The following is a 19,318-nucleotide window of genomic DNA, read 5'->3' as shown; positions in this document are numbered from 1 at the left end:
GAAAGTTTTTTTTCAAAATTAAATCCAATTGATAGAAAACCTCCAAGTCTTGCACGATCGCAAGCTTTGGTGCACCGGGAAACGGTGTACCGTTGAACAGTATCTCCAGACGATGCTCGCCGCTGCTAATCTGCGGCGGAACGAGTTTTAGCCTGTTGCTGGATGTCATTTCGAAGGCGAGGGGATAATCGCCGATAGTTCCGTTGATCTCGCCGGGTCCAGCTTCCGCGGTGTCGAAGCTTACTTTGTTCGAAGGATGCAGTTTCAACCGACCGATATCGTCGCATACAGCGGACCAACCACCTACGATCGTAAGGAAATTCTAAGTAGGAAGACACATGGAAAATTCTTACGGCATTAAATTGCTCCGATTGTTTACCTATAACGCGAAGATTCCGCGTGTCGATGATCTTTGGATGCCACGGAGATCCCGGCAGCTGTTGCCCGGCGGAAACCACTCTTATGTCGAACACTCCAACTTCAGTCGGTACGTAAGACACGTTCCACGTACCTGGATTAGCACCCGCTTCGATGGTAGCTTTAGAAACGCTGTCCGGTCCATCCACCTGCGACAAGTATAGTTAAACAAAAAGATTCCGCACATCCTACGCGCATCGATGAAACAACTTTCTCGTATGCAAATACCTGAACTGCCGGAGGACTTCTCGTACCGGTGACGATAAAGTGCGCCGGTTTACCCACATGACCATTCAGCAATCCTTCGCCTTTCGCGCGAGCCTGTCCGGCCGCATCGACGGTGCATGCCACTGGGCTTCCAGGCACAGAGCATCCGCCTGTCAACAGTTATAATTGGAAATAAAAATATAAAAAAGATAAATATAGAAAGTTTCTTTCACAAAGAAGAAGCTTAAAGAATACAAGCTTTTGCACTCGAAAATAATTAGAAATATAAATATTTTCACAAAGTTTTACCAAAAATGTTCAAGAAATAATCATTTTTGCGCTTGAAAATAATTGAAAAGATTAATACAAAACGTTTTATTCACAAAAGACGCTTAAAGATAATTATTACCGTATGTAACGTTGATCATGTAAGTGCCAGGCACGCTGGGCGAGAACTCGATCATTTCAGCACCATCGTTAAGCGGAGTGACTTGCAGAGGGATCTCCTGACCTGAGGGACTCGTCGCAGTCACGTCCAGATCAGCCATGCCAGCGTCAGCTTTCATCACTGTAACACGATATATCCAACTGCGGTAACTGCGATAATCTGTGATTTTTCCTTGGCGTTTCCAACACCAGCTGCTGGCGAACAACGCGCTCGAATACAATATCACGGCGCGCGATGTGTATCACGACTGTTCGCTCGACGACGTATGAAGCAAGGCTATTTGAAAGTGGTCTGTGTTTGTTTGAGCTATCTGCTGCAATTATATTCCAACGTCGCGGCCTTGAAACGCGTTGCACAGTTAACGCGGTGCACTAGAAAACGCTCGCTACTTTCTCCCGCCCATGCGTACGCGAGTGTGCTGGCACATTTATATAAGCACGGAATGCAATGCTGGATACACTTACATCTCATGTAAGCGTGATATTACGCGTTCATGTTCCGCTAGACGGTTACTCAGCAGCGTTAACACAGTTCCTCGGCTAGCCGGATAACTCGATTTCAATCGTATCGCTCGATCTGGGTCACATCGACACTTTCTTCGCGCGTGAAAACGATGCCATTCGCACGGAGAAAAACATACGCGATGCGCACGCTGTAATTATCTCACTCACGTTTGAATGCGATGTGATCGTGAACTGAAATCGTCATGGGACCCAACTCCTGAAGCTTCACCTTGGCAGCATCGAAGGCTTGGCAGAAGAATGGTGAGCCTAGCACCGATTTCGCTCCGTGCAACACGTCGATTTTATATGTACCTGAGCGAAAAATAATTTTATTTTAATTATATATAATGAAAAAGTCAATGATTTTTTTTATATTTTGATTTATATTTACAACACTTTACGCATAAGAACAAAGAGTTCATCTCCAATCTTACCAACGCTATTTGTCGTGAATTCAGCAAGCAAATTGCCATCGCGATGTTGATAACAACGTACGGGTACGGCGTTACCCTGCGGACCACTGATAACGACATCGAATTCCTTGCCGGGACGTCCAAGTGTCTCGATCGTGAAGGATGTCACTTTTCCGATGCACGATTGGTACAAACCCAATCCCGTCGCTGTCACTTCTCGTCCTCCCGTAGGACCGCGTACAGTCACATCCAACGGGCTTCCTGTAAGCAAAATTAAATAAAAATATAGTAAATTAAAATACATCATAGTAAATTATGATATATTCTTTATGAAGTAGAAATAAAAACGTATAACAGCCGTTTAAACTCTAATTCTAATTTATTATTTTTTCAATTTATAAAACAATAATAAATAATTTATATAATTATTTCATAAAATTATAAAATTTTATAGCAGATAATGACTTTTCAATGTTACTAATAGAAGTGAGTAATTTACTGTACCAGGAATATGGACTTGGTTGTATTTTACGTGAACTTTGTGAGGCGCGGCGCGTGTTGGATGAAATACAATCTCGTAGACACCGTTGTCCGCTTCTCTCACTAAACTGTCGACATCCGCACCACCAGCTCGCACGTTCACCGACAACTTTCCGGGACCAGCTTCCTTCGATGCAACAACTGTAGAAGAAACAAAGTGTTATTCGTACTTTTATTTGATAAATAATTTCTATGTTACACAGATAAAAATATTTAGCGAATCAAGTATTATAATTAAAGCTCACAGATCCAAATTACCTAAAATAGTTCCAGGTCGATGACAAACCACATCCGCTATTTCCTTGATGGACACCTTGCCGGGATCGAAAGCTTGAAGTGTTTGCGAACTGACCATCCTGTGTCCGTCGTTAAATATTATGCTATACGTTCCTACTTGTCGCGTTCGAACTTCCACGCGATATAAAGTGGACGATAATTTCGTCAATGTACACGGAATAATGATTCCGTCCGGGCCTGGATTAAAAGCGCAAAAGATAGGCGAAATAAATTACATTTCTTATAAAACTGGATCGGAGATTTTCATTCGTATAAAAAAATAGTTTACCGGTAACTTCTGCGGCGACAGGACCATTCAAGTCGGACATGTCCAGATCTATGTAAGCCGTGTTGCCAATTCGAACCATCGATGGACCGTGTAACATGCCGCTAACGACGGGGCATTTAAATGGACTCCCTAGCGTAAGCAGATCAACATAGTGAATCTCCTTGGCCTTTTGAAGGACGACTTTCGAAAATGTTAATCGATGAAATTGTTTGCGAACCTGGCACGTTATCATCGTTGAAACTGATATTAACGTAATGCGCACTCGTCGTCTGTGGCACGAACGTGACATCGTACAATCCTCGAGCACAGGCCACGACCTCGGCTTTAACAGTGTTGTTTTCAGTGCTCACTACCAATTCCAGCGTTCCCTCGCCGGCTTCCGCGGCATCGACGGTAAACGTGGTCGCTTGGCCCAGTAATGCCTCTGTGAGGCCAGACACATGTACCTACAATCGTTACGATTTAGTGGAAAGTGGAAAAAAAGCAGAAAACTCTCCGTAATTTCCAATCGTCAAATCACTTACCTTGGTCACATCGTAAATATTGCAAGCGAAAGGAGAACCTTTGATCGATTCGCCGTCCACCAGGACGCTGATGTTGTGTCTGCCGACTTCAGTGGGCACAAGGCTCACGTTGTACTTGCCGTCAATAGGCTCGATGGTGATAGGCAGAGCGATGCTCGACGGTGGCGTCGCAATAACGTCGCAATTCGTCGATGCAGTCTGCGGATCTACGGTGAAGGATATCAGTCGCTTCACAGCACCCATTTTTAGATTGTGACCGGAAATGGTCGCTTGACCGGCGCCTACCACCTTACAGCTGAACGGCGAACCTGAGAATTTAGGCGAGTGTCGAACAAACTGCGAAGACAGGCTCTCACACGATCGGATGGATTGTCTTTATACCTGGCACTGGCTCTCCGTTGAAACGAACGCTAAGGCTATGTACAGCAGCTTCTTGCGGCTTAAAGTTGACTCTGAACTTTGCATTGCCCTCACTTTGCACGTAATTTGGAACGTTCTTGCCGTTCACCGCGACTATGATTTCCAGATTTCCAGCCCCAGCCTGACTAGCGTTGACTAGAATGATAAATAAAGGATGTTATATCTAATCAAATAACGATTCATCGCATCGGCATAAAGAAAATAATCTTACTGCTAAAGAAAACCGGTTTCCCGACGACTCCGCTATTTATATCCGTCACCTTGACTTTATCAGCATTGTAAGCCTTGACGAGAAACGGACTGCCCTCCACATGCGATCCACCGAGCTTCACTTCCACGCTGTGATCGCCTATGACAAACATCGTTTAAACGATAACAATTGTACAATTATATTTCCCATGTCATTTATCTACAACATACCAACGTCCTTTGGAGTGAATCCAACGGTGTATGTGCCATGACTGTTCTGCTTCATGTGTACAGATAAACTCTCTCTAGTGGGAGAGAGCACCTCGACGGCGGGTGTGCCGAGGGATGCATCAGCCTCTATTGTAAAGGTCGCGACCCGATTCACAGAAACTTTCTCGAGTCCCTCGGTTATTAGCACTTTTGCCGTATCGCTCACCTGAATAGTTTGAATAAAACTTTTATATCCGTCATATATATATGTAATTGATTACAATTATTGTGGAAATGTAAAATAATCAAATTATAATAATATATAAAGTAATTTTAACTTTAGATAATACAACTTTTACACTTAGATTTAAATATGTGACATAAGAAGGATAAAATACCTGACAGCTGAATGGGCTGCCAGGTACGTCTTCCCCGTTGAATCGCAAATCCACAGTGTGCGCGATCGGTTCGCGAGGTGTAAACGAAATCGCGTAAGTGTGAGGACCCTGCGCCTGAGCCGACGTCGGCACACGTCCACCATTTACGGTGACTTCTAGATTTCCTGGTCCCGCCTGACTAGTCTCAACTGGAAGGAGAAAATGGGGAAATTACGGACGCACTTGTACGGACGAATTCGCGTTCCGCAAGCGCGATCGCGAATGTAAGTGACAAAGACGTACCCAAGAATGTTACGGGCAACCCGATGACACCTCGCTTGGCGTCCTTCACTTTTATCGCGGCAACATCGTACACCTTGCAGCTGAACGGACTGCCGACCACCGGGATATTCCGGTGGCTCACTGATATCCGGTGTTCGCCGACGACTCTCGGTGTAAACGCCACGCTGCACGTTGTATCTTTGTTGTCAGTGACCTGAGCAGGTACGGCCTGTCCATTGGGTCCTATCAAGTCCGGCGGGTTAGTCGTTTAATATATCGTTCAGAGTCAGCCATCTACTTAGGGCGGATCGCAGGGGCACCGGCGGAATGGCCAGCGAACAGGTTCGCGTACGTTCGATTGCTTCTGATATCGTTGCATGGCTCAAATCCGCAATAAGCAAACGTTAAAAAAAGCCAACTAATGCGCGGAAAGAATGGCTACGATAAATTATTGTTACTGCGACTAATGAAAGAAAGCTACGTATCTCTCGACCGATAAATTACTTCTAATTTGCTTCAGCGTACATCAAACGCACCGATATTATGTCCTAATTTTATTTGTAGCATGCTTGAGCAGAGCAATCGGCAGAGCAAAGACATATTTGAGAGATTAAACGTGATAATATAAATGCTCCGTTACGTAGAAGAGACATTGGCACGAGAGACATTGGCACGCTTGTTAAGGCACTGTATGATCCGATATCCCGGCAAAGATCGTTACATCAGGACGTTTAACAATTAATGACTAAATGTAAAAATATGTAGCACCGTAAAAATGGCTTTAACGCGAGTTAAATACATCTCGTGAAAGTGGGAATGCAAGTGTTAGATATAGTGTTTTGCCCATACTTTTCCCACAATCAGTAGAACCCAAGCGCTCGTAATACCCTTGAGTGGTAACCAACAAATATAAGGAATGTGTGAGTAAAAGAGTATGGTAATTAGACTACCCTTACGCAAGATTTTCAGAAGATTGAGTTAGCAACCCACCACCGTGTGTATCGTTATAGTCCATAAATTAAGATAAGAGATTAGTTTTGCTTTTTTTCTTTTTTTTTTGAGTAGTCTAGTAATGTCGTAGTCTGAAAGCTGGCCGACCTGCAACAGAGAGAGAGAGAATTGCTCTCAAGCTACAGATTAACGAGATAGATGAAACAATCCTGTACAAGTCTCCGAGACAATTACGCCGACATGACGTTAAAAACGAAAAACAAGGAATCCCTTCCGATATTATTAAGTACAAGGTGAATTAACACATGGATGCTTCTGTGCATTTTTGTTGGTGGCATTATATATATATATATATATATATGTGTATATGTGTGAGTCTGTGGTGCGTTCACATAAATGTCGCAAATGTACATAATATTTCTTAAAGAAAATGCAATTTTGCGTAAAAGCATCGATCGCGTATTTTGGAAAAATCTCACTCGTACAAAATATCACTAAAATACAAATTTTACCGAATGGCAGTTCAATTTCAAACGAAGCGATACGCCAACATGCTAACAAATAAGTCACATTTGTGTCAGTAACTCGTGCAGATTGTGAAACGTATTTCGTGCAACATATATTTACCTTCAACATTAACTTCTAAATCCTCCAAGCTACCGGCAACGTTACTGACAGTCAGATAGCTTTGCCGTCCTAATCCAGCGCTGCTTAACGCCTGTCCACTCACAGTTACATGACTGTCGCCCCCCACTCGCGTCACTATAGGGCATCCTGGCACAGTTTTCTTATTAAAAGCTATATTGATAACGTGCTCGCACGCCTCAAACGGTACGAAGCTGACGGAGAACCGCGCGTTTCCTTGCGGCGTCACTTGCGTGGGAATATTTTGGCCGCGAGCCGATATCGTAATCTCCAGATTTCCTTCACCAGCTTGACTTGCATCGACTGCCGAAAAAGGTGATTGGTATAAATTGGTATAAACTTGGACAGTTAACGCGATGATGAAAATATTTATTAAATTTTATCTGATATTTATTTAATTCCAAATATTACGTACCAGTGAAATGGGTTGGTTGACCGACACTGCCTCTAGCTACAGGTCCAATTAGTACTTTGTCCGCGTTAAACGCTTTAGCTAAGAACGGCGTGCCATTCACGGGGTAGCCGTTGTATTCTACACTAATCGAATGTACACCCACGTCCCTCGGTATAAACTCCGCGGTGAAACCGCTAGTTATGTCGCCAGTAACTTTAACTGGCAATTCACTGTTCGGTCCTACAAAAATAGTTAAAAAAATCTGTGTAATTAGAGAATGATTATATAGATATAATTATTTGATACATGGTTTTTTGTTATAAATATACATCTTATTGACATCTTTATAAGACTTGAATATATAAACTCAACTATGTTAACGAAGAATTTAGGTATTAATTTAATTTGTTCCAATTTATAAAATTTCCATATATAACATCGAATAAGTTACTCGAGGATTTAGGTTCCAAGTTCTAATAGTTGTAAACAGCAGGTAGGTGTTCATCAACTAACCCCGTACGGAAACCGCGAGTTCCGCGCTGCCGCTTCCATCGACTCCCATGTGAAAGCTGGCAGGCTGATCGACGGGAATTAATTCTAAATGATTCAAACTCAGTGTAACTCTGCTCGTGTCCGATACGTTGCAGATGAAAGGACATCCGCGTACTGCTTCTCCGTTAAACTTTATGTCGATATAATGAGGCTTGGCAATTTCGGGGGTGAAGGATACGAGGCAACGACCACCACCAACTACTTGAACATGATTAGGCACTTCTCCCTCGTTTATGGAGATTTCCAACTGGCCTTCTCCAGCAGCGCTGGCATCCACTGCAAGAGTTATAGATTTGAGACATGTTCACGAGCACGAGACGTAAAGTGTAAACGGAGTGAACTTACCTCTGAATTGACAGGCATGACCAACTACGGCGCTAGGTACGTCAGTAACTTGGATCAGACTACTGTTGTACACCTTGGCGACGAGAGGTCCCGCCGGTAGCTTCTGTCCCGCGATGCTCACTTCCACAAGGTGACTGCCCACTTCAGTCGGGGTGAACTCAACGCGAAATTCACCGGATCGTCCTGGCTCCTCCTCAATTCTCGCAGGAATATGCCTCTTCGAAGGTGCTGCAATTCATAATACATTTAGTATTATACATTTAATACATTTAGTAAGTAATAAATGAGTTTATAAATTGTTGCAAAGCGAATTAATAATTAACATGTAAATTAATACTCACTTATTATTTGGACATCAATCTCACTGCTGCTAAAACCTAATGCGGACAGCTCGAAGAGGGCGGGACTACCAGCAGGCACTAACCTGATGGAATCACCGATCACTGACATTTTCGGTGCAGGCATGATGCCAACTCGCCAAGGTGACCCTGGAAATTTGCAATTAACATAGTTAATTCAACAATCTATGACGTTACTCATATCATTATTCATCTTGGCACCACGAAAGCAAAATTTTCCTGCATATAACAATCTGCTCAAAATAACTAATTGCAAATATGAATGATATTTTATACAAGTTTTCGTCATCAATCAACTCTCACCGAACTTTGCATCCATATTTACTGTCGAGTGATTTTGAAGCATATTAAAGTTTAATGATAATTTCTCTGACAGATTAATAATAATTTTTCTCTATCAAAGAAACGGGCATCGATTTGTCAGTCGATTTAACAGAGTGAGAGTTAATGGTCGACCGATTAAATAGACGATTGGAATATATATGTATATATGGGCGGTTTCGCGTCCCACGCTCATTTTCGTGCGCAAACAACGCTCGTGCCCGCACCCTTTCGCGAACACCGTTATACGGTTTCCCCGATTATAATAACAGTACTCGGCGCGCCGATATAGGCCGCCAGTCAGCCGCTTCGAATCGAATTCCAGATTCCCGGAAGTGCAACGTGACTCGCAGCGCGAACTCATTACCTAACCTTCCTGCCGCCCGCGCGACAGGACGCGATCGTCCTATCGACATCAACTTCGAAAAGAGTGGAAAAATCTCGTCTAATTAATTCTTGGATGGAAACAAATTCGCGAGATTGAAACCGGTGCAATATGAGAGTTTTATTCCCAAAGGTGCGGAAGAAGAAAAAAAGGCATTTATTACATATCGCAAATGACACGGAAATTATTCTCGCGTGACTGCAACGTCGGAATTCATGTCACCGAATCGCGCATTAATTACCTCGGCGGTTCGCGGCTCAAGCGAAAACCTAAAGAGAGATCCTAGAAGAACCTAGATTAGAGAAAAAAAAAAGGAAGAAAAAAAGGAATTGGGTTGGATTAATCTCGCGATCGAATACGAACGAAACGCTTCACTCGATACGGACGCGCACATCGATCCTGCCTCGCCAGGATCTTACGACGAGAGAAACAGGCGGCTGCTGTCCCTCACTCCCGCAGCTGCACGAGATCGGTTCGCTCGCCGCGAACAACGCTGTCCGCTGCGGAGGACGATCGCGACGTCGCAGCTTGTCGCAGCTGCATCACGCGTTGTAGGACGAGGACGAATCCTCGAGACAAACTCCAAGAGACACTGCGAGAAACACGACACAGCACAGTGCACGCACATACGCGACGCGAAGAAAATGTCAGAACGTAAACGTAAATCGTGGCGATCCAACACGACGCCGCGAGACTCGACCGAGCCGAACGACGAGACGAGTATGGTACTCCTCGCTGCGGACCGTCATCGCTCGGGCCCAGATCCAGGGCCGTATTGCCGCGTGGCGCGCGACCACGGCCTCGATCCCACCGCCAATGTAGAAACGGTCGATCAGCGCGACGACGGACCCGCACTTGACCTGTATTTCTAACACATATTTAACGCCAGATTACGGCAAGTGAATAACAAACATTATCATTACTTCAATCATTCCTTTTATCAAAAATCACAACTTTTAAAATTTACGACGATTTGCAAATGCACTTTATTTATTTATTTTTTTTGTTAAAAATGAGATATAGTTTAGTAACGGATAGAATCTTATCATTTTAATGGCACAATTTCGAATAATTTGCACAATATCCGCACTACATTATTCTAGATTTTTTCTCATTTCAAAGTTAACAGTTTCGAGTGACACGAACAGAATACCTATTCAACATCGAATTACCGATTGTTTGATTCTAACTTCAGATTGACATTGAATGATCTTATTGTACCAATTGTAAGCAGATTAAACTCCAAATTATAGCTGTAAAGGTCAACGACCGATCAACCTTCACTTTCTCCATCCGCAATCACTCGTTTATGTGACACACTTTTTATAAAATATGAAATCGATGCATTCGAAAGTCCATGTTCGCAGGCACTCACATGTCTATATTCATCATTACAGTCTATTTGCGATCGCAAATCGCAACAAGAAAAGGGAGGGGGGGTTAAACCACGGGGCCCGGGACGATGCGATACATCCGACGACTCCCATCCATTTCTTACTCGCCCGACCAGCTACGGTTCATACGATCTCAGTAGGATACCCGATCTGCGTATTTCGATATCTTCGGGTTCGGCATAAATAGAAATCCCGACGTGGTCTCACACGACGATGCAAGATCCCACGAGTGAAATGGATGAGTTCCTCTTTCTTCAAAAAGTCATTAACTTCTCTTGCTTTCCATTTTTGTAAAAATTTTCAACATATTTCAACATAAATAATTCAATTTGCCGAGAGTTTGACATTTTAGAGCTAAATCGTTTGTTGTGCATTTTCATTTTTATTATGACACATTACTTGCGCTAATTATACATTAAAAAAAGAGAAAATACATTTTTTGGGGTGACAAAATGTAGAAATATTTGGTATTTGAAATATAAAATATAGATGATTGGATCTTTGCTGATGTATCTGGCATGATGTTAAAATTTGACATAATTATGCAATGTTTATATCAGACGAGAATGCAAATTCTATAGAACTCGCAACGTTAACGATATCTCCAATTAATAAATGACACTTATTTATACCGCAGAAAATCGATACTTAAATATCAATATCGCCGATTATATTTGCACTAGTTGCATCTGACACTAGCCTAATATAATTTGCACGAGAATATAATTTGCGAAGGCAAATTATATGGCATGCGTGACCTATATTCAAGTTAAAATTGCGTGAATCTTTTGACGTTTGTGACAGCGGCTCCTTATGCGGTTCTTGCGTAATGCAACATGTTAATAAACGGTACACGTTTGTTATAAGAGATACAATTTGCTTTTTCGAGCGTCATGCAATTATGGAGCTGCCAATTATTCCTGCATACGGATCGCAGCTGGCGAAGAAAGAAATTAGCCGACGATAAATTAGTCGTGGGCAGTGCTTAATTAATAGAACAATTTGTCATTCACTGTGCAATAGTTTTACGACTTCCAAAGGCACCGGCTGTTGTTTTATCCTTGAAAAGAAGGTGGTCAAGAATTGGAAATAGAAGAAGAATCAACATTAGTTTAATCGAAGCGGCAGCGTCTTGTTAATACAACGCACCTTGTACCACGCTTAATTCTGTCAAATAAGGTACAAACACTTCCATGCAGAGTTCAGTTATCGTTTCACAAGAAAGTGACCTGCTTTACATCCAAAGTGTCGAGCCACGCTATAATCCGAGTGCGATCGAGATCCGATTGCGCCATTGAGATACCGATGACAATACCGGTCCCTTTCTTTCTCTCTCTTTTTTTTATGCCAAATCGCTGAGACGTACACTGTATTCTTGGCGACAGAAGTTACGTCGAAGCGACCGTGCACGGTAAATTGCTGCATTCCTCGATGGATAACAGGTTATGCAATTTGCAGCTCCAAAATTGCCGAAAACTTCCCGACCCAGTGGATTCTATCGAAAGTTCCAAGGCCGGCACCCCTGATGCCCGGAGAAACGAACGCGCGCGAATCTCAATTAGCTGTTCATTCATAATGCTGCCATATGAATGGATGAATTATAGAAACGCGGATTTGGTTGAGAAGATGTAGGTTTAAATAGCATTACGAAATAGTTGTGTTTCGAAGAGATAAAAATACATGTTTGTGGAATAATTTGATTGGTTAATCATAGGAGAAATGTCGAGATGTATTCCTTCGAAACGGATACGCTATCAAAGAATCAAGTTCTACGCGTGTGTCTATGCGCGTGTATCGCTGATATTCGCCTCGAGGCGAAGTCGAGTCGCAGATGGGCGACTACACAGCTGCAGTCTTCATTGATTCTAATCATATTATAGCTTCGTCTACATATGGAAAAGCAGATACAGCATATACAGGGTGTCCTAACGTAAATTTCATTTCAGGAGAGAACATTCATCTACTACTCATTCGTCTACAGAAATTTGAATGATTTGTTTTAACAATTAATTTTTAAGCAATTAAATATTAAAAAATATCTAAATGTATACGCGGAAATTCTACAGATTAATTCGTGTGTTCAAAAATTGTTCAATTGTGAATTAAATTCACGTTAGAAAAAAAACGAATGCAAATTAAGTATTTTGTAGCACAAGTTTTTGAAACGCCTTATATATCCCGAGCAAGCAATAAAAACCAATTAGTACTGAATCTCACTTTGTGCCATGTAATTAATCGATCGCTGTTATCGTTATTGGAATGATTGTGCACCGGTGCAATAATGACACTGCATGCGGCGCAAACGGTTACGCATTTGTGCCAGCTACCGCTCGTTGAAATCACCGGCCGCGGCCGTGGAAATCTCGGATACGGCGCCTCTACCCTTTCTCCGATTTTTCACATCGGTCCGCGAAACGTCATCCGGCAAGAATTGCAAAAGGAAGCATCTCGCGCAGCGAGTTTCACAAGTTTCACCCGGACGATTACATCCTCCGGGAATAACAAAAGAACTATAAAGTTCCATTTCGAGAATCGAAGCTAACATTTGGGTTTTCCTTAGATTAACCTCGCACCGATGTTTTTTTTTTGTTTTTGGAATATCGAATCCTTGAATTTTTTTGGATCCATTGGGATCCTTGAGCAGAAGCAACGTAAAAATTTGTCTCGAAATAAATCGACGTCGCGATCGCTCGAGCGAATCAACTGCGCTCATGCGCGGACTATTTAATTGCACGCGAGATTATATGTTAAAGTTGTAGCTAATTATCGAGGTGTTTGAGTTAAGATGAAAGTCCATGAAGCGTACCGTGGATAATCTCTATTTTATTGCCAGACTTTGAACGAGATTTGAAACACCGATTATTGTGCATTGAAGATTTATAGCTCATTCATTATTACACATTTCACTCATCTCTCGCACACGGAGAAAAAGTTGCCGTTATTTTTCATCACGCAGGAAGAATCACAACACAGTTATTTTTCAAGATGTGAAGGCGGGAATGAGCTAACGTTCCGCTTAACTGTCTTTCGCAAATTGACTGATTTAAATTAATTAAAAAAATTAACGGGGTGTCAAATGCACATAGCAATGGCCACGCACACGCGATTTCTCGGGTTTCTACAATTGCAACCGCGCGATTTTCTCCTATCGGGTGTCACGGTCTTCGGAACGTCATGGTCAATAGGAGCCTCGCTCGAATGCACAACGATCGCGTTGCTTTTGTTGAAACTCATGTCACGTTGCTATCGACTCTATTAGCGCGTGTACCAACGGTGACGTTTATCGCAATTACGTACAGCAGAGAATTATGATCTTGTTTTTTTATGACAACAGTTGCATCAAGCGATCGGTGATTAAGTAATTAAAAAAAATCCGCTCCAAATTACAACGGAGACCAAAACATATTGAGATATTGCACAACAGAGTTGTCTTTGTATTCGTATCGTTATTTTGAAAAATCGAGAATTACGTAGTTTATCGTAAAATGGAAAGAATTTTCTGCTTTTATTTTTATATCTTTAAAGCTGTCTATAGATGGAAAATAATCTTCTTTCGCGGAAAATTGAACTGTCTAATTAATTGATACTTGACTCGCTTTATTTATATTTAAACCAGTCTTGCGCGACTTGTTGCGCGATACCTGACAAGGACAAATCGACCGGGATTTCGGAAAAAGTTGGATGAAGAAAGAACCACGTCCACGAGAGACTGGCGGGAGATTGGCGATAACTTCCTCCGGCGTGGTACAAGAGCACACAAGAGCGCATTCCACGCGTCGCACCTCTATGGGGTGTCACGCGGAAAACAGCCGCATTTCTTCCTCCGATCAATGATAACGGTCCGCGTGTGTTCACTCCGCTGTATGATTACGCGAAAGGAAGTAGTACCGGCGTGTAACGACCGCGCAGCGGTTTTCCCGATGAGTAATTCCGTTGCTACGGTTTACCTTCACATTTTATCCACCTTCCGTCTGAAAATTCAGTTCACCTTATGTTTTAGATTTCTCTCTATTTTATTTATTTCTCCGGTGCGTCCTTTTATACGAAAACTATATATAACAGTCGAAGAGTATCGCATTAAACGTAACTCATAAGTGATAAGGGATACTGTATAAGTGATACTTGTTATATTAAAATAATAGTGGCAATTTAATTTCGTTTAATATGAAAATTAGCATGACGGTGTTGCAAGATACGACCACGTGCTGATTATGTTTATGTTCACGTAGGTAGCAAGCTGCGTATCCTCACATTCGTAACCAAATACGTCTGCACGCCACAGGCTTCGCAGCCACACCTACGATCGTACGCGGTATTCGTTACGTGTTCATATTCCATGCGTAATTTCCACGGCGGATGCAGGCGAAATATCGATCGGAGGAATGCACTGAAATGTAGGATCCGATTACGCAATACTACCTGATATTCGATACACCGCGGATTGCAACAATTTTCTTGTTTATTCAGGTGCAATGCACGCGATGCAGTTGATTCAATGCAGAAAGTAAAAATATCTCATATTAATCCATATTTATGAATTCGCAATATTTCCATTTTATCTATTCAATTAATCTTTATATTTCATTTCAATTGGATTTCATTTTAATTTGTCGGATTATTTGATAAAAGATTATCAAATAACGAGAAAAAATAAAATTTGTATTTTATATCTATTTTCAATTAATCTTTATTGTTTTGCTATAATTTTAATTTTATCTAAATTTGTTCCGCAAAAAATTGTGGGTGATGGGATTTCAACCGTCTCGAAACATTTTGAGTTAAAGGATGAAAGTCAACAAGTCTTGCAAGATTCTTTCGAAATTCTTGATTTTCGGTCATGCTTGACTTGTTTAAAAATTTATAAGTAAGAGTTTTGAAATTCCATCACTATAGGTAGCTTGAAGAAACAAAATTTATGTTCATGAAACATGATTCTTAAAATTAGAAAACAATGCAGTGAGAATTTCATGTTATTTTTCTCTCGACATAATACGAGTGTATTGCTGCTGCTTCCCTATGTGAACATGTAGTCACGGCTGCGGAGTGCACTGTATAAGGCATCTAAATAATATTATTCATGCACGTGCAGTGGCGTAGCAGAGTTACATCCTCAAGTTATTTCACGGGCAACAATTTCACTTTCAAAACGTACTCCTTCTTTCCGTGCTTGTTAAATGCAATAATCAATATGAGAATATGAAAATCTTCCAAAATATTACATTTTAAGAACTTTTTAATTTAAATATTCGCAGTTCCGCGTAGATGGAAACAATTTCAATTCAGATAATATTTTTATCCGATAGAAAATTGAATAGACATCGCATGCGAATTATTTTCTCGCTATTTGCGAACGTTTTACATTTTTCGCACGTTCTTGCGACGCTAAATGCGCCTCCGACAACTATTTTACGATCAAGGCATGTAGTAGCGTTACTTAAATGGGCATAAGAAAGAAAGAGAGAGAGAGAGAGAGAGAAAAGACGAGCAATGTCACTCGGCATTGTGGATCACGGCACACGGCCTCGCACATTGCGACGAGCGTGATATATGACATTGAGGTAGCGGCGGAAAAATTCATTCGGGGAGCCGAAGAAAACGATGACGTCGCATATGGGTCAGTGGAACGTCGCGTGAATGCGTGAAATCGCAAGTCAACGACCTGCCCGATGACCCGCTGACTTAGAGACACGCTTGCTTCGCGCGCCTGAGACGCGGATGAACTCGATCGGCCCTCGCGTATGCTAGCGGCGCTATACTCCGTTTATACACACCAAAGTATGAAAAGTAGCGAACACTCCGAGGTACTTACTGCGGAAGAATACGATAATTACTATATGCGTCCGCGCGGCCGAGGAATTCCACGGCGAAAGGAAAAAAAACACGTTTCTCTCACGTGGAGACTCACGAAAGCAGCGTTGGCTCGGGAGGAAATAGTTACCTGTTCACGATTTTCGAAATTCTGCGTCTTTCAACGTAGAGAATATTCGACGCGAAGGAAGTTTCCCGTTTACCGAGAACTGTTGTATGCACCTACAGAGCGTTACTTGAGCGCGCGCGCATGAAGCAAGGTAGAAGCACGGAGATTTTGCAAGCTGTCGTTTACGCGGATTGCAAAGGCCGTTTTTAAAAGTTACCGTGAAGCGTAAAGCCGGGCGTAGGGAGAACACCGGAAGTCGCTTACGACACTTTTCTCCGTTCATGTTTACGCGATAGCCATCGGAAATCGAGCCGCAGATACCTTTGCAACACACTCGGTAACGTCAGCGCTAAAGGTCATAAGAAAAAAAACAACGCTCCACAGTGCAGCAGTGAATGATATTCCCGGATAAAATCGCGAGTACTTACATTGTGAATTGTGCTCGCACGCGTGAGAGAAAAGAGAGGTATTACTCGTAGTTGACGTGGCGAAGCATGACGGGGCTCAAGGTGGATTCGTGCCAATGATGTACCATTTAACATACGTGTGTAATACTTTTCTGAATTTAAGCTGATATCAAAAATTAATTTGCTATATGTTTCTCGTTTCTCTCATAAATCCAAATTAATTAAATAACAATAAATTGAATAATTTAATGTAATGCTAATTAGCGAAGCATTTATGTATGTAAAATCAAAGACAATGCTTGAATGTCGAAAGATCTTAATATTATGTACAAGACTGTGGAAAGTGAATGAATTATTTTCACCAAGAGATATTCAGAAACACAGCGACTCGAACATGAATGTTAAGATAAAAAAGATCATAATTAAAGAATTATTCTTAGACCAAGTTTATTTTATAATTAGATCTCACTATTATTAAAAGTATTAATGAAAGTACGCGATAATGCGATGTGAATAACGTGAACGTGAAGAACGCGTTGATCAGTCTAAAATTTAATTGAAATGCTGATCTGATATACTCTTTTTATCTCACACGCATATAGAAATTTTCATCAAACAAATCATTTTGAAATCTTGATTTATCGACGCGTTAATTTTTGTTTATAAATAGCATATCGACTTGGATAAGTTTTCAGACTTGGATCATCGTTCGCGCAACGTATTTATAAACAACATTTCAACGGCGAGTATGCATTCCAGCTTCTTTAATGGTGATGGCAAATACTATCGTGCATTCCAGCAGATATGTGTATTTGTGCGTATGTATGCACGCACGCGGTAAGAATTTATTCTAGCAGAGAAGCGCTGAAGGCTGTTACCATTGGAATTCGACAAAAGAAAGGTGCGTTAAGAATCGCACAGCAAAAATTAAGATATTCGCGACAACAATAGCGATCGTACCAACACTGAGACAGCATAGAACATTATGGAAATAAATGTCTGAGTTTTAACGAGCATTTAATCGTTAAAGAAACTCAGTTTCGTATTAATACTCGAAATCCGGAATCACGTAGCACATATACATAACTGATATTAAACAATGATTTTTCCGAGATCTCTTAAAATTTTTTTTTTTGCTTTTAATCAATTAAACACAATATTTGATTTTTGAAATTTAACATGCGAGGAAATAATTCCACATTTTGTTGACAACAAAATGAAGCTATTTTACGATTTGCATTTTAATATCTTGTTGAATAAATTTAAATTATATTCTGAATTTAAATAATACAAACAAGAATGCAGACAAACATTCTTGTTTTAACAAGAATTGTTTAAAGGCTCACAATAATTAATAAAATAGTGATAAGAGAAGGGGATCAAGAGCCGACGCTGGATCTAAGTGCTTCTTAAATCTTCTTAAATCTTTTTTATTTGTAGCGCTCATTGACAGTAGCTCACAATCTTTTAAATAGACTACTAATCAAAGATTACACATGTCTTCACACATTTTTCTGTCTCGTATAAAATGGCAGTTACATTAAAGGACGACTTGCAACATTTTGTTTCATAAGACTCTCACGATTCTTCGAATTCCAGATTTTGTACTGAAGATGGTCGGATTGACGACAGAAACGTTTACTCAACTCTTTTAAATCAACTCTTTTAAATAAAGAAGATTTGAGAAGCACTTACATCCAGCGTCGACTCTTGATCACCTTCTCTTATCACTATTTTATTCATTCTTGTTTTATATTTTTAAACTCGTTTATTAAAAGATTTTCGACTGCAAATGTCGAGCGAAGTAAATGTCTGTACAAAGCGACTTACCAGGGATGACTTCCCCGTTGAACGTCATTTCGACCAAGTGCGTAACTGCTTCGTGTGGCACGAACGACGCTAAAAAACGCTGACTGCCTAGCGCTCTCACGAAACTTGTAACATGTCCTCCGTTTACGAGAATCTCCAAGTTTCCCGAGCCGGCTCTCGATCCATCGACTATCGAACAAAGCGTTTCATTTATAAATTATATCAGCTGCAATTACGGTTTCGTGATACACAAATACGTACTTTCAAATTCTACCGGCTGATTGACAACTCCGTTCGGAATATTTCCAACTTGTATTACCCGGGCATTGTACGCCTGCGATCTAAATTTAGAAAATATCATATAGTATATAATTTATCTACGTTTTTATATATCTTTCAACCGATGAATCTTCAACGGAATGAATGAATATTTAACAGAATTGAAAAAAGCTCGAATTTAATTTTATAAATTTTTTAAAGCTACATTATCAAAATTATGCTAAAAATTTCTCAAAGATGTCTTGAATAAAGATTTGAAGATAAAAATATCATCTTCTACAAACTTGAAGGGCGATCCCTTGATGTGCTGGCCGTTTACTAGAATCTGGATGACATGTTCGCCGATTTCTTCGGCGGTGATTGTGTATGTGAGACCTCGTAGTTTTGACTTCTGTACCGACACAGTCTTGCCACTGGGACCTGCAGAAAATATGTAATTCAAACTTTATGCATTCGTGACACGCA

The 19,318-nt window shown here is 41.1% G+C and overlaps 1 protein-coding gene across 1 annotated transcript in view; it reads right to left on the bottom strand.

The window, feature by feature from the left end:
- jbug (filamin-type immunoglobulin domains fbug) overlaps positions 1-19,318 on the bottom strand; it is a 32,548-nt gene that overhangs the window by 1,751 nt on the left and 11,479 nt on the right. The window contains exons 12-35 of the mRNA XM_012362566.2: positions 19,138-19,273; positions 18,836-18,915; positions 18,596-18,763; positions 8,324-8,470; positions 7,983-8,210; positions 7,599-7,913; positions 7,107-7,325; positions 6,674-6,994; positions 5,117-5,338; positions 4,835-5,022; positions 4,458-4,662; positions 4,249-4,386; positions 3,999-4,172; positions 3,618-3,925; positions 3,311-3,539; positions 3,094-3,222; positions 2,787-3,002; positions 2,493-2,669; positions 2,010-2,249; positions 1,744-1,887; positions 1,034-1,192; positions 646-794; positions 380-566; positions 41-303 (exon numbers count right to left, since the gene is read on the bottom strand). Of these exons, the coding sequence (XP_012217989.1) occupies positions 41-303; positions 380-566; positions 646-794; positions 1,034-1,192; positions 1,744-1,887; positions 2,010-2,249; positions 2,493-2,669; positions 2,787-3,002; positions 3,094-3,222; positions 3,311-3,539; positions 3,618-3,925; positions 3,999-4,172; positions 4,249-4,386; positions 4,458-4,662; positions 4,835-5,022; positions 5,117-5,338; positions 6,674-6,994; positions 7,107-7,325; positions 7,599-7,913; positions 7,983-8,210; positions 8,324-8,470; positions 18,596-18,763; positions 18,836-18,915; positions 19,138-19,273 (4,742 nt within the window). The remainder of the gene's footprint in view (positions 1-40; positions 304-379; positions 567-645; positions 795-1,033; positions 1,193-1,743; positions 1,888-2,009; positions 2,250-2,492; positions 2,670-2,786; positions 3,003-3,093; positions 3,223-3,310; positions 3,540-3,617; positions 3,926-3,998; positions 4,173-4,248; positions 4,387-4,457; positions 4,663-4,834; positions 5,023-5,116; positions 5,339-6,673; positions 6,995-7,106; positions 7,326-7,598; positions 7,914-7,982; positions 8,211-8,323; positions 8,471-18,595; positions 18,764-18,835; positions 18,916-19,137; positions 19,274-19,318) is intronic.

This window comes from Linepithema humile, chromosome 1 (genome assembly GCF_040581485.1).
Source record: "Linepithema humile isolate Giens D197 chromosome 1, Lhum_UNIL_v1.0, whole genome shotgun sequence".
In the NCBI taxonomy this organism is placed as follows: domain Eukaryota; kingdom Metazoa; phylum Arthropoda; class Insecta; order Hymenoptera; family Formicidae; genus Linepithema; species Linepithema humile.
The sequence above is the reverse complement of the archived record's forward strand: the minus strand, read 5'-3'. Positions and strand labels throughout refer to the sequence as shown.